This window comes from Ranitomeya imitator, chromosome 2, assembly GCF_032444005.1.
Source record: "Ranitomeya imitator isolate aRanImi1 chromosome 2, aRanImi1.pri, whole genome shotgun sequence".
NCBI lineage: Eukaryota > Metazoa > Chordata > Amphibia > Anura > Dendrobatidae > Ranitomeya > Ranitomeya imitator.
This window is the reverse complement of record NC_091283.1, coordinates 587,037,694-587,053,423: the sequence shown is the minus strand read 5'-3', so window position 1 is coordinate 587,053,423 and position 15,730 is coordinate 587,037,694. Positions and strand designations below refer to the sequence as shown.

Below are 15,730 nucleotides of genomic sequence, written 5' to 3'. Positions count from 1 at the left end.
AGCTTCTATCTTCAGGCTCTCGTTAAATTGTGGTTAAATGGAACAACTGCATTTGGCGTACTAGTTGGTTTGGGGCCTACTAACAGTGTCTGCCGCTCCTTGCTGTTCTCCTGGTTTCCTGTCCTGAAATTCCGTTTTCAGGCGCTCGTTAAGTAGTTGTTAATGTTAGACTGCATTTGGCCTACTAGTTGGGTTGGGGCCTACTATTGGTGTCTGCCACTCCTTGCTGTTCTCCTCCACTGAACAAAGCTGTGCCGCCTGTTTACTACGGTTGCCAATTTTGAACTGCATTTCGACTACTTACTGATTTGGGCCTACTCTCTGTGTCAGCCTCTCATTCCAGTTGTCCTCCACTGCAATGCCCCCTGGTTATTCCTGTGTTACCAATTTTGAACTGCATTTAGCCCACTTTATTATTTGGGCCTATATCTGTGTTTCCTCCTCATCCTGCCCATTGCCCAGCCAGTGATAGATGAGTCTGCTGGTACATTGACCCATAACGCAACATTCCCCGTGCACGCTACACAACAACATTGTGACCCTGCTGAAAGTCAGGTTGCTCTTCCCGCATACCATACCACCTTACACGGGGACAAAGAGGAAGGTGCAGATGAAAGTGCAGGTTCCTTCATCAGGTGGGGGGAGGAATACTAGTTGGCGACGTCACTGGCACAGGGCCTCTCATAGTACGCAAAAGTGTTGCTGCCGGTGGGAGGCTGTACTTTGAGGGGCCCTGTGCCAGTGCCAATGCCAACGAGTGGGCCCCCCCTGCTTGCTCAGGTTCACAGCACTTGCAAAGTTGAAATACTTACCTCTCCCTGCTCCACTGCCGTGACGTGGTCCAGATTTCCTGGGCCCACTAATTACTTGAACCAGCCCTACCCACCACAACTTTAGCCAAATGACCCCAATTTCAAATGCCTTCCAATTATTATAAGGTAAATTACGCTTGACAAGCTTCATTAAGAAGAATGGATGGTTTTGACATTAAAATGGGCACTCTAGGTGTTTTCCTGGCCCCCACTCACTGCCGACTATGCTGCCCCATTGACTTGCATTGGGTTTCGTGTTTCGGTCGATCCCGACTTTACGTCATAATCGGCCGATTTCACTCGACCCGACTTTTGAGATAGTCGGGTTTCGCGAAACCCGGCTCGACTCTAAAAAGGTCAAGGTCGCTCAACTCTACTCACCAAGTTCAGGCTTTCATCTTGTGCAGATCATGTTCTGTGGTACATGTCATCTTTTGTCCCTGCAGTTTCCTTTATATTGGTAAAACTATCCACCCTCTGTCAGTTTTCTGGAGCATTCCAGATCTATAATTACTGGAAAAGGTTCCAGGCGACTGATTGAACACATGCAGGAAAGACACGCAGGGAATCCAGACTTATTGACATTTGCGGGGTTGGAACAACTTCACTTGCCTCCACAAGGAGGCGCTCTCCATAGGTTACTGTCCAAAGGAGTCCTGATGGATTCTGCACCCACGGGTGCTGGGTCCCTCTGGACTCAATGATAACACTGACATGACGGTATTTTTGTAAAAGGGCTATTGTATACATTCTTGTTTTTAGATTAGTCTGTATGTTTTTGTATAATTATTTTTAATGTAGGTTTGTGGCTCCTTATCAGTTTGTTCTTCTGCTCTGTCGGGAGGAGTGACCTATTGTTCTAAACTAATTTCTGTTAGAATCACCTGTGGGGCGCTCCTTTCACTATAATAGGATGCCTCGTCACTTCCTGCCAACATAGGACCCGCTGAAGCGCAGTTAGTGCCAAACGGCCATTGCCCAGAAAAGTTTTCCACTTCTCTCCCGCTGTAACAGTTTAAAAGGACTGAATAAAGGACTCGCTTAATTGGGAGGATGAGTGCCACCTTTTTTTCTCTTTTTGGACACTGTTTGAATTCTCAGTTTTGGTGTGCACCCGTACTCTTTCAGTTGTCCAATGCCTGGTTACACAGGTGGAAGTTAAAGCATGGCTGCAAATTCACAGAGGTAGGTGATGGCAATCTACTCTTTGACATAAATGGTTTGTTAGATCCTGCTAAAATATAATGTACCAAAAGAAAGTGGGAAAACTATATCATATAGCAGCCACAGCAAATGAGGTGATTCTGCACAGTTACATTCAATGTATCTGCAGATTTCTGCTTAGGGTGTCCTCATCTCCACGATTCTATACCAGTATGTAGTAGGTGTGATAATATTAGCAAATACCTCCAATTAGAAATGTAGTATAGTTCTTCTGATTTGCTATGTCACTTGCCTCATGGAGGCTATTGCAGTAGCTAAGGTATCCATGTTTCCGACCACAAAGAGCTGTGTAACTGTCACTATTTAAGTGGCTGTAACCATGGATACCTAAGGTCCTGCAATGCAGTACATGAGGTACGTAACATAGCAAATCAACAGAACTATACTACATTACTATTTGGAGGTGTTTGCTAATAATATTACAGCTACTACATATTGGGATACAATCTTGAAGATAGGAATACACCTTTTAATAGCAGTTGATCGGAGAGGGTCTTGGGCCCCCTAAATCTGATATTCTTAAGTGTAGGTTATAGTTTTTAAGTCTTCAGTGCTGTGAAAGCGGACCTCTGGCTCTCATGACTAGCAATGTGCTGTTCCCCCTGTGAGTGTGTAAATGCATTGACAAATCGGAGATAGGAAGCCGCTCCTTAGCAGTAGGGTGCCTACAGTCAGAGGCAGTGACTGATTGGGTAGTGTCAGACATACTCCGTTTTCAATGTATTCATACACTGCTAGGGGTAGTAGTAAGAGTAAATCACAATATATTATAAAGTGAAGATCTATTTTATGGTGAATGCCATTATTGTCTGAAACAGCCCTGTTAGGTGAGCCTCTTTAACCTGCTAATACTCTAAATCAAAGACCAAGCCACCATATGTTACTGGAAATCTTTACAACTAATTTCAGATTGCATTTTGGTAAATGTTAACTTATTTTTTGCTTGATTCCCAGACATTTGTTCGCCTTCATAACCAGAAGACTAGCCAAGAAGTGGTGTTTGTTGCGGAGCCTGACAATAAGGGCACATATAGATTTGAGCTTGATCCATCTGAGAGGAAGTCAGAGTTTGACTCTGCGTCCGGCACTTACACGCTGTACTTAATTGTAGGCGATGCCACTCTGGAGAATCCCATTCTGTGGAATATGGTATGGTGTAGGCACTGTTATAAGATAGTTATTAGCTATAGCCTTGTATGTCTAGCAATAAAAAGCTTGTGGCTAAAATGGCTTTTAGCGCGCAAGGATAGTTTTTTATTTATTTATTTTTTTAAATCCTGGTTTAGGCTGATGTAGTCATTAAATTCCCTGAAGAAGACGCCCCAACTGCTGTTCAAAGCAAGAACCTATTCACCCCCAAACCAGACATTCAGGTAACTGGATTAATGGCATATGACTGAAGTCAAAGTGTATGTGTAGACAATCCGTAACTGGCAGCGCTTTGGATGCAGAGCATGTTCGCTGCCTTCAAAGCGCTGCCATCTATTGAACGCAGGTGAATCCTCATGTGTTCACTGAACCATGCGGATTCAGTACATTCTATTGGTGAAATTTCTCTTGCGTCTCCATGAGAGAAATAGACATGCTGCCGTCTGGAAATAGGTGTCGCAGGTCCGTCTCCTCATGTGATCCGTGGGTGTCTGTGGATGCATAGTGGACATGGGATTGCTTGAAATCCCATCCACTATGCTCTAACACCTGGATGCTGTGGTTTGGACGCTGCACAAGTGTGCAGCGTCCAACCTGCAGCATTTACTGATTGTGCGCAGATACCCAAATGGGTTTACATTGTTGGAGAAAACTTGTCTGTTAACTTTCTGGATATTTCATGGAAAATGCATTTATCAAGATAACTTGGTCAATAATGAGAAACTGAATATGAAATTGCATACTGATCACAGCAGATAAAATTCCTCACTTCATGGGCACCCCTGCTAGAATCACAGAATGTAGTTTATAATCATTTGCCAAGCGGATGGCTACTTTACAAATCATCCCGACTAACTTGATCCACTTGATGTTTCTGTTAAAAGGTTATTCTCAACCGATCATTTATGACATAAGACTAAGATAGGCCTTAACATTATGATTGCTGAACCTCTTCATTCTCTACTCTTGCACAGCGCTGCTGACGATCACTCAATAGCGCAATGTTACTTCTTACTATGGTTTGCATACTCCTTTAATCATGGGAGAAAGAAATTGTTCCCACGAAAAGATTTGGAAATGATGTCCTACTTGCCTTCACTGCAGATCAGTGTCCTCTTTCCGATTGCTCTTTGTAGTCTTCCAGTGCTAGCGTGAGTTGCTAGATATATTTTGTCTGTATGTATGACTTGTCTAATGTACATGTTTGTATGTGCAGCACTTATTCCGGGAGCCCGAGAAGAGGCCACCTACTGTTGTGTCAAATACTTTCACCGCCTTGGTCCTGGCACCATTGCTCCTGCTTTTTATTCTTGTAAGTTACAATACTAATTCTATTACTTTTTCTTCCACACTGCTTAAACGTTGAAGAAACTGACATTTATGAATATTTATAGTAGCATGCCTCAACTTCCAAGTGGCGCACACAAAACATTTCTTTGATGTCATGTAATAAGAGATAATTTTTTTTTCCCAGTGGGTAAAGATTGGTGTGAATATTTCCAACTTCAGCTTCTCTCCAAGCACGCTGATCTTCCATCTGGGACACGCCGGTATGTTTCCACATGGTTACTTGCCATATGTTCTAAATAAAGAAGGCGTGTCATTTCCTACATAATTGTATTATGTTTTCTAGCTATGTTGGGCCTGATGTACGTCTACTGGACTCAACTGAACATGTTCCAGACATTGAAATATTTGGCCCTACTGGGAATTGTCACTTTCCTGGCTGGAAACCGCATGCTCGCCCATAAAGCAGTCAAAAGGTAAAATAATCATTGTAATCGTCTTTACTTTCAGATGGAACCAGGTTGCTTAAATCAAACCAAAATGGCTGCTCTTAGGTGCCTTATATACTTACACTTAGCACTTTCCAATTCTTGTATGTGTCCAGGAGTATTTCAGATCTAGGAAATGTGTTCCTTTATAATCTGCCTTCTCTGCCGTAATCTTGTCTTTACTGAGAGCCATCTCCGTGACTCCCAGGCTTTTACCTTCTCTTCCTCTGCTTCTGTCTCCTTCCTCCTTTCTCTCAGGACTGCAGCTGAACAGAGCAGTAGGTTGGCAAAGTATAGAACACTTCGGTAATCTGGGGGCGTCCCATGAAGTAAGGCTGCCTTACCAAATCATTTTAATACCTGCCCAACATGCATGCCAACCTTACTCCATATCATAAAACCCGCGCCTCGTGTCCACACTTATGACTAACCACTTGCTGTCATGTGTTTGTTGCCATTGCATAGGAAATGAATTTCCACTCATAAGAGGTGTACTCCCTCTGTGTGTGGCTTTAATCCTCTCACGTGCAATGAATGGACTGTGTGCATCTTGCTCCACTAAAGAGCCACCTCACTATCCTGTCCTAACGTGCTTCATCGGCTTTTCCGGCTGAGCCTTTACTTGTGTGTAATATCGATGTGAATCCATTTAATATATTGTTCCTATTAAGGAAGAAAATATGTTCATGTACAAACTAATACAGAACAACGTTGGTACGTTAACATTAGGTTTTCTTTAAAAAAAAATAAATTCAAGAGGAATCGTGACATCAGTTTTTTGATGCCTTAACCATGGGCAGCATGAAATCCCAACAATGCCCCCTGTTTTACAGAGGGACACATCTTACCTTTCAGAGAACATATGGGAAGAATTTATCACCGACTCTTCTCCAGAATGGTGATCTGAACCAAAATTTGCTCCTTTTTAGGTTTAAGCGTCTCATTAACAGGTCTGTGCCTCCTAATTCATTGTGTCCATTTTACACCAAATGACTGTGTACTAAGGCAGGTATATGAGACGACGATCTGATACTAGAAGATTCTGCTGCGAGGCTTTTTCCTGTCTGGTTGGCTTGATTGAATTGTATACCCATCCTTTTGGGGAAGTTTCAAAAATATCTTTAACAACGTTTGAGTTGTTGTTTTTTTTTGTTGGTTTTTTTTTTGTGTGTGTGTTTTTTTTTTTTTTTTAAATCTTTTGGTTGAGATTTCATGCTGTCTGTGGTTGGGGCAATATTTAATTGATGATGAGTTCAAGTGCTAGACTGCTATAATATATTGAATGTAGTCAGCGAGGGGAGATAGTAAGCATACTTAACAAATTATTGGAACCAAGCCTTTTCTCATACAAACGTGAACAGGTATGTATGGTCTCGCTCCTTATGACCACCTTTATGGAATGTGATTGAATGTTTATGTAATATATAATGTGACTGTCCTTTTGTGGAACTGTGTGTAGTGTGTAACAAGTATCATCTTTGTTTCAACAGATCAGAAAAGTGAAGTGCGACAAGGTTTATAAAAAGTTAAAACAACCTAAGATGCCAGTGTCAATTCATCTGTGCACGTTCAAAAATTGCAGTCCATTTTTATTTTATTTTTTTTATGTGCCCAGAATGTTTCCTCTGCACTGATTGTTGTGTGACGGCCCTCAGCTGCCCTTGCCGCTCTTCATTGAAACCACTGTGATACCCATTCCAGATGTTTCGTACACTGACATCTTTCTGCCACGTGCAGGCAGTGAACTAGCTGTTGGCAAGATTTTGCCTGGGCATTTTCACGCATTGAAAGACAACCAAGATTTTGGGTGGCGTGGGGATTGGCAGCATGTTTTTTTTGGGGGGCAATGTGAAGAATGAAATTGGAAGAAGATGAAATGGGACTTTTGAAAACTTCTTCCCTTGTTGATAATAAAATGGAAGGTGAACGGGACTGTTTTGTTTTGTATTACCTTAAAAGTTAAACAAAAAAAAGAAATCAAGTTTGTAAAAAAAAAAAATGACTTTCAAAGAAAATACACAAGTTATAATATATACATACCGTATATACTCAAGTAGAAGCTAAGTTTTTCAGCACATTTTTTGTGTGCTGAAAACGGCCCCTCTCCTTAGCTTATACTCGAGTCATTGTCCTAGAAATCGGCGAGGGAGGCGGAGCAGCGGGTCACAGGAGGCAGAAGCCGGCAGCTGTGGCTAACTCCTGTTCCTGCTGCTAAAGTGAAATGGATAATTCACTGCACTGGCAGTGAATATTCATTTGTTTTTATAGTGTTCGCATAATGTCAGCCGCAGCAGCCAGCTTCCAGCAGGCGATCATGGGTGTGAGCTACTTAAGAGTTATGAATATTCACCTCTATCCACTCCCCTAGGCGAGGAGTGGAGTGAATAATCATTACCTTAATGATACACTTGTTCGCCCGGCCGCTGGAGCTGTGAGCACCGTAACAAGATGCAGCGAGGGCGTGCAGGGAAGGGAAGTAGGATTTTTTTTTTGTTTTTTAGTAATGCTGCAGGGAAGGGAAGTAGGATTTTTTTTGTTTTTTTAGTAATGCTTTTCTCATGGGGGCCATGCATACCAGGATAGGGATGAGGAGCCCTGCATACAAGGATGGGGATCAGGAGCCATGCATGCAAGGATAGGGATGAGGAGGCCATGCATACCAGGATAGGGTGAGGAGGCCATGCATACAAGGATGGAGATAAGTAACCATGCATACAAGGATGGGGATGAGGAGCCATGCATACGAGGATAGGGATGAGGAGCCATGCATACAAGGATGGGGATCAGGAGCCATGCATACAAGGATGGGGTTAAGGAGCCATGCATACAGGGATAGGGATAAGTAGTCACGCATACAAAAATGGGGATGAGGAGCCATGCATACAAGGATGGGGATGATGAGCCATGCATACAAGTATGGGGATCAGGAGCCATGCATACAAGGATGGGGTTAAGGAGTCATGTATACAAGAGTGGGTATAAGGAGCCATGCATATAGGGATAAGTAGTCACGCATACAAGAATGGGGATGAGGAGCCATGCATACAAGGATGGGGTTAAGGAGTCATGCATACAAGAGTGGGTATAAGGAGCCATGCATACAAGGATAGGGATAAGTAGTCACGCATACAAGAATGGGGATGAGGAGCCATGCAGACAAGGATAGGGATGAGGAGCCATGCAGACAAGGATAGGGATAAGTAGTCAAGCATACAAGAATGGGGATGAGGAGCCATGCAGACAAGGATAGGGATGAGGAGCCATGCAGACAAGGATAGGGATGAGGAGCCATGCAGACAAGGATAGGGATTAGGAGCCATGCAGACAAGATAGGGATAAGTAGTCACGCATACAAGAATGGGGATGAGGAGCCATGCAGACAAGGATAGGGATGAGGAGCCATGCAGACAAGGATAGGGATGAGGAGCCATGCAGACAAGGATAGGGATGAGGAGCCATGCATACAGGGAAAAGGATGAGGAACCATGCATACAAGGATGGAGAAGAGGAACGTGGATTCCAGGATAGTGATGAGGGGGACAATGCATAACTTGGCTTATACTCGAGTCAATAAGTGTTTGTGTTTCCAGTTTTTCATGTCAAAATCGGGTGCCTCAGCTTACACTTGGGTCAGCTCATACACGAGTATATACTGTACATTATATGCACAGTACAGTAGGAGAGTTTGACTGGTGTGGAAAAAATGCTACAAAGTAAGAATGTTTTGAAAAATAGAAGTAATAATTTTTAGAAATTAACAAAATGCAGTGAATGAACAAAAGATAAATCAAATCCATATTTGGTGTGATCACTCTTAGTCTATAAAAAAACACAATAAAAACATCAGTTATTCTAGATGTGTGTACACAGCTTTTTGTAGGAACTTGTCAGAGACCAAATATAAAATATTGGGCTTTAACAGAACGTGGCTGAAAAGCTAGGGATCGGTATAAGAGTATCTGCAGGCAACGGTGAAGCATAGTGGAGGTGCCTTGCAAGTTTGGGGAGGTCATTTCAGCCAATGTACCATATATACTCGAGTATAAGCTGAGATTTTCAGCCCAAATTTTTGGGCTGAAAGTGCCCCTCTCGGCTTATACTCGAGTCACGGTCGGCGGGTGAGGGGGAGAGGGCGCTGAGGCATACTTACCTGCTTCCGGGGCTCCTGGCGCTGTCCCTGCCCGTCCCACGGTCTCCGGGTGCCGCAGCTCTTCCCCTGTTCAGCGGTCACGTGGGACCGCTCATTAAAGTAATGAATATGGACTCCACTCCCATAGGGGTGGAGCCGCATATTCATTTCTCTAATGAGCAGTAACGGTGACCGCTGATAGAGGAAGAGGCTGCAGCACCGAAGACCAGCTGTCCGGGGGAAGGTGCGGGACGCCGGGAGCAGGTAAATATTACATATTCACCTGTCCGTGTTCCACCCGCCGGGCGCCGCTCTGTCTTCGCGTCCTCTTGCAGTGACTGTTCAGGTCAGAGGGCGCGATGACGTATAGTGTGCGCGCCGCCCTCTGCCTGATCAGTCAGTGCGGAGAGACGCCGAGATGGGACGCTGAGGAGCTGCAAGCAAGAGAGGCGAGTATGGCATTTTTTTATTGCAGCAGCAGCAATGGCACAGCTTTCTATGGTACATCTATGGGGCAATAATGAAAGGTGCAGAGCACTATATGGCACAGCTATGGGGCAATAATGAACGGTGCAGAGCACTATATGGCACAGCTATGGGGCAATAATGAACGGAGCAGAGCACTATATGGCACAGCTATGGGGCAATAATGAACGGTGCAGAGCACTATATGGCACAGCTATGGGACAATAATGAACGGTGCAGAGCACTATATGGTACAGCTATGGGGCAATAATGAACGGTGCAGAGCATTATATGTGGGGCACAGCTTTATATGGAACATCTATGGGGCCATAATGAACGGTGCAGAGCATTATATATATGGCACAGCTTTATATGGAGCTTATGAGGCAATAATGAACGGTATGGAGCATCTATTTTTATTTTTGAAATTCTCCGGTAGCTGCTGCATTTTCCACCCTAGGCTTATACTCGAGTCAATAAATTTTCCCAGTTTTTTGTGGCAAAATTAGGGGGGTTGGCTTATACTCGGGTCGGCTTATACTCGAGTATATACGGTAGTTTGGGATTTGGTGCAGGTTCATGGTGTGCTCAGTGCTAAATGCTGGAAGATATTTGCATTTCAGTCAGGGAGACGTCTGTTTAGCTTGCAGACACTCAATATTGTATCGCTCCCCACCCCTTGCCCATTTCTTAGTGCTTGAACAGCACATCCTGAAACTGCAGTCTGCTTTGAAATCTTTTCCTGGGAGAGACCTTGCTGATGCAGTATAACTACCGTTTCTCTTCTTGCTGTATTCAGTTTTGCCATGTCTGACCCCTGACATGAAAGAAGAACAAGAGTCCTGGAAGAGATATGGCTCCCACATTAACTTCTTCAACACCTTGGATTTTTCCATTTTTGAGGCTTTTTTTTTATTGCTCCCCTTCTCCATAAAACCATATTTTTTTTTTATTTTTCCGTCAGTCTGGTCATTTGAAGGCTTGTTTTTTGCGGGACAAGTTTTACTTTTGAACGACACCTTTTGGTTTTTTTATGCAGTGTGCTTGAAAATGGGGGAAAAAAATTCAAAGTACGTTGAAATTGCTTAAAAAAAAAAAAGTGCAATTCCCCAAAACAATTTTTTAACCATGTTCACTGAATGCTAAAACTGACCCGCCATTATGATTTTGCAGGTCATTAAGATTTTGTCGATACCAAACATGTCTAGGTTCTTGTTTTTCTTTTTTTTTGTGGTGAAAAAAATCTCAAATTTGTAAAAAAAAAAAAAAAAAAAAAATGAAATAAAATAAGATGTTTTGATTGCATTTTAATGGAATATTGCAGTGACTAAAAACCATAATTCTGGCGTCTTGATTTTTTTTCCTCTATTCCATTTACTGATCGGACTAACTTTTTATATATTGATAGAAACGTCAATTCTGCACTTGGCGAAACCAAATATTTGTATTTTTTAATTGTTTTATTTTGAATGACAAAAGGGGGGTGATTTGAGCTTTTTATGTTTTTAATATTTTTTTTTTATTTTTTTACTGACTTCAGTAGTCTCCAAGACAGACTAGAAGCTGCAATGATCAGGTCGCCTGTGCTATACATAGCAGGGCTTCAGCTGTATGTGTAGCTAAAAGGCTTATAGCTATCTGGCAATGACAACCACAGGGGTCTCCTGCAAACCCCAAGCTGTCATGCAAACCCATCGGCGAACCGCGGTCATGTGACATGGTTGCCGATGGGCGGAGGTAATGACACGCTTCCAGCGTGATCATGTTAAATGCCGCTGTCAGAGATTGATGAGATCAGGTGACATGTGCCGGAAAGGTTGCGGGCTCATCGCCGGAGCCCGCATCAAACGGGGAGGAAACCTATGACGTTCCTATACGTTATAGGTGGTAAAGGGGTTAAGATCCAAGATGTTAGGAACAACCTCCCTGTTGAGTTCCTTCAAAAACTGTGGGCAAGTGTACCTACAGGAATTGATGCTGCTTTGAATGCAAAGGGTGGTTACACCGAATATTAATGTGATTTTAGATTTCTATTTTGTATATTCACTTTCAATTTTGTCAAATAAAAAATATTAACACTTATATTTTGGAAAGTAATTTTGCTTTGTGGCATATTTTGCACCACCTGCCTAAAACTTTTTCCAGGACGTCCCCTTGCAGGGACAGGAAATACAACACGAGAGGTTAAAAGGTCCCACTCCACCCCCTTTCCCTCAGTGTTTTTCCTGTCCCTGCATGGAGGGACACACGAGAGCCAATATCCTTCCCCCCGCAACAAAAGCCCGAGGCAGAAACTTCCCGGTGGGGAGTCCCTCTGCCTAGAGACCAGTCGAGCAGACAGGCTCCTGGGTTGAACCGCTTCCTCCCTTTGGCTCTCGGTTCAGGCGCCAGGTGAAGAGGCGGATGTAAAATCCTTATACCAGGCAGTACTTCCGTTATTGGCGCAGGTAAGGTGACGTCAGGTCCGGGGGAGGCGGCATCTCTGCGTGCGTTCCACCTTGTGGAACGCGGAAGTAAGCAGTCTTAAGGGCGCAAAAAATCTCAGGGCACGCGCAGATCGTCATCCAGCGCTCCTTCTGGTTAAGAGAGCGCCGGATTTGAATCCCTGCAGAGTATTATCGGCAGCAGGACACTGAATTGTGTGGATCCGTGCTAGCAGGCTGCTGAAATATGCCAGAGACTAAGGGTGAGTGCAGCAGAAGCTGCTATATCCCTTATTTGTGTGGGAGATCACATGTTTATTATGGGCATCTCTCCACAGAGTATACGGAGAGCAGAAATGAGACGGGGGTAAGTGCGCAGTGCGCGGATTACATATATACGCCTGCACACACACTGAGCCGTTCTTATTATATTTAGGATAAAGAGGCCACTCAGACTCCCCTCCCTCAGACAAAAAAGTCTGGAAAGATGTTAACAAAATCTAAGAGGTGTTCTGTATGTAATGTGAAGCTGGCAGAAGCATACAAGAAAGATCTCTGCAGCTCGTGTATTGAAAAGATTGTAAGAGAGGAACAACCATCGATGTTATCTGAGATGAGGAGTATAATCCGTGAAGAGGTCCAGAATTCCTTGGCCTCAATGTCTCAACGGGACGTGTACAGTCCGGGCCCGGCTCGTAAGGTACCATTTTGGCCGAAGAGAAGTTGGTTCCCATTGTTGGGAGCCATGACAACGGAAAACCCTATCAAACTCCCATTATGGAAGGACATAATTCATCAGGGGCCCGTTTTACACCAAGACCCGGAGAGATTACATCTATCAGCATGGATCCTGAGAGGGACATCTTGAAATCCAGAGGTCTTTCAGATGAAGTAATTACAACCATCCAGGCTAGTAGGAAGCCTGTCACCTCAGCCATCTACCACAAAATCTGGAGGAAATTTTGTATGGAAGGTGGTGGGTCGGCCGTGATTCCGGGAGCCTTAGATATTCCTAGAGTCTTAAATTTTTACAAAAGGGCTTTAATTTGGGGCTCAGGTCAAGTACGATTAAAGTCCATATCTCGGCCCTTAGTACTTTCCTGGATTATCCATTAGCCTCCCACCCCTGGATAATCAGATTTGTGAAGGCTATCCAGAGATTACGGCCTACCTTATGACAGCTAGTTCCTACATGGGACTTGCATCTGGTCCTCAGGGCTCTGAGTAAAAATCCCTATACTCTTGAGGAGGATATGCCTATTTCAATTCGTACCTGGAAGACAGCCTTCCTAGTAGCAATAACAACAGCTAAACTTTTTATCGGAAATTCAGGCCCTATCAATTAAGGATCCATATCTTCAGGTCCGAGAGGACCATATAATCCTAAAATTAGATCCAGCTTTTATCCCTAAAATAGCCTCAGCTAGAAATCGAGACCAGGAAATAATTTTACCTTCCTTTTGTGAGAACCCTTCTAATGAAAAAGAACAGGCTTTACACTCCCTTGATGTTAGGCAGGCAGTATTAAATTATCTGGAGGCCACTAGCTCCTGGAGGAAAGATTCTAATCTTTTCATTCTATTTGGGGGTAAGAATAAAGGTAAAAAAGCTTCCAAGGCTTCAATAGCTAGATGGATCACCACTATAATTTCAAAAGCCTACTCATCCGAAGGGATAGTCTGCCCAATAGGGATTAAAGCACACTCTACTAGGGCTGTTTCAGCATCATGCGCTGAGCAAGCAGGAGTGTCCCTAGATCAGATTTGCAAGGCCGCAACTTGGGCCAGAGTAAACACGTTCTGTAAGCACTATAAGCTAGACGTAGTAGCAGCTCAGCAGACGTCTTATGGGAGAAAGGTTCTCCAAGCAGTTGTCCCACCCTAAACGAAGTTTTCTTTGGTATTCTCCAATGTGCTGTCAGGGGGACGTCCTGGAAAATGGGTATTATACCTACCGATAATTCGGTTTCCAGGAGTCCATCCTGACAGCACCGTTATTTCCCCCCCTATGTATGCCAGTTCATATGCTGTAATATGTTTGGTTAATAAAGTATTCAAATTAGATCTATTCATGGTGTGGTACTTGTCAAAACACTGAGAGAAAGGGGGTGGAGTGGGACCTTTTAACCTCTCGTGTTGTATTTCCTGTCCCTGCAAGGAGGAGGACGTCTTCCAATGTGCTGTCAGGATGGACTCCTGGAAACCGAATTATCGGTAGGTATAATACCCATTTTTTTATATATATTTTCTCATGAATGTCTGATTTAGATTGATAATACTGTTCTCAGTCTGTAAAATTCCTACATGCCCAGTGCTACAGTGCGTTTTGAGAAGCAGAGATGACACTGAACTGTGAGAATTGTCTGAAATTGCAGTAACTGCCCCATTTCTATAATGACGTTACTAAGGTCTGGGAGCTATTATCTCGGACACATGCTTTTGAATACTAACTCTTTGGCTGGTAACCAGATTCGGTGATGAACTGGTTGCAAGATGCAGAGAAAATAAATCTAGGATACTTAGAGATGCATTGTGAATAAAATCTAAGAATTCCCCACATCTTGTAGGTGCGCTATGGCTCTTTGTAAAAGAACCACATTAAAGCTACGTGCACACGTCAGGATTTCTGGCAGAAATTTTCCTGACAAAAACCAGACATTTCTGCCAGAAATCCGCATGCGTTTTTTTTGCGTGTTTTTGACGCGTTTTTTCTTGCTTTTTTTTCCAAATGCATAGAGTAGCGGAAAAAACGCAAAATTAATGAACATGCTTTTTTTTACTAATGTATGTATGAAGTACAGCTTTTACAAATACTTTTCATAGGCTATGTGCACACGGCGCGGATTTTGATTCGTTTTCGCAGCTTTTTTGGACGCCCAGAATTGCATCAAATCTGCATTGTAGTGCACAAGCAATGTTATTCAATGGGAAATCTAGAATTGTTGTACACCTGTTGCGGGGAAAAAAAGTACGGATTTGCAGCATTTCTGCACCCATTGACTTCCATTGATTATGTCAAAAGCGCAGGTTTAACCCCTTCAAGACCCAGCCTATTTTGACCTTAAAGACCTTGCCGTTTTTTGCAATTCTGACCAGTGTCCCTTTATGAGGTAATAACTCAGGAACGCTTCAACGGATCCTAGCGGTTCTGAGATTGTTTTTTCGTGACATATTGGGCTTCATGTTAGTGGTAAATTTAGGTCAATAAATTCTGCATTTATTTGTGATAAACACGGAAATTTGGCGAAAATTTTGAAAATTTCGCAATTTTCACATTTTGAATTTTTATTCTGTTAAACCAGAGAGATATGTGACACAAAATAGTTAATAAATAACATTTCCCACATGTTTACTTTACATCAGCACAATTTTGGAAACAAAATTTTTTTTTGTTAGGAAGTTATAAGGGTTAAAATTCGACCAGCGATTTGTCATTTTTACAACGAAATTTACAAAACCATTTTTTTTAGGGACCACCTCACATTTGAAGTCAGTTTGAGGGGTCTATATGGCTGAAAATACCCAAAAGTGACACCATTCTAAAAACTGCACCCCTCAAGGTACTCAAAACCACATTCAAGAAGTTTATTAACCCTTCAGGTGCTTCACAGCAGCAGAAGCAACATGGAAGGAAAAAATGAACATTTAACTTTTTAGTCACAAAAATTATCTTTTAGCAACAATTTTTTTATTTTCCCAATGGTAAAAGGAGAAACTGAACCACGAAAGTTGTTGTCCAATTTGTCCTGAGTAC

General features: G+C 42.9%; 1 protein-coding gene across 2 annotated transcripts in view; it reads left to right on the top strand.

Moving 5' to 3' along the window:
- RPN2 (ribophorin II) overlaps positions 1-6,892 on the top strand; it is a 69,913-nt gene extending 63,021 nt beyond the window's left edge. For both annotated transcript variants that reach the window (XM_069752289.1, XM_069752288.1), the window contains exons 12-17: positions 2,991-3,185; positions 3,323-3,409; positions 4,402-4,497; positions 4,660-4,735; positions 4,819-4,948; positions 6,451-6,892. In XM_069752289.1, the coding sequence (XP_069608390.1) occupies positions 2,991-3,185; positions 3,323-3,409; positions 4,402-4,497; positions 4,660-4,735; positions 4,819-4,948; positions 6,451-6,463 (597 nt within the window). In that variant the 3' untranslated portion in view covers positions 6,464-6,892. The remainder of the gene's footprint in view (positions 1-2,990; positions 3,186-3,322; positions 3,410-4,401; positions 4,498-4,659; positions 4,736-4,818; positions 4,949-6,450) is intronic.
- The last annotated feature ends 8,838 nt before the right edge of the window (positions 6,893-15,730 follow it).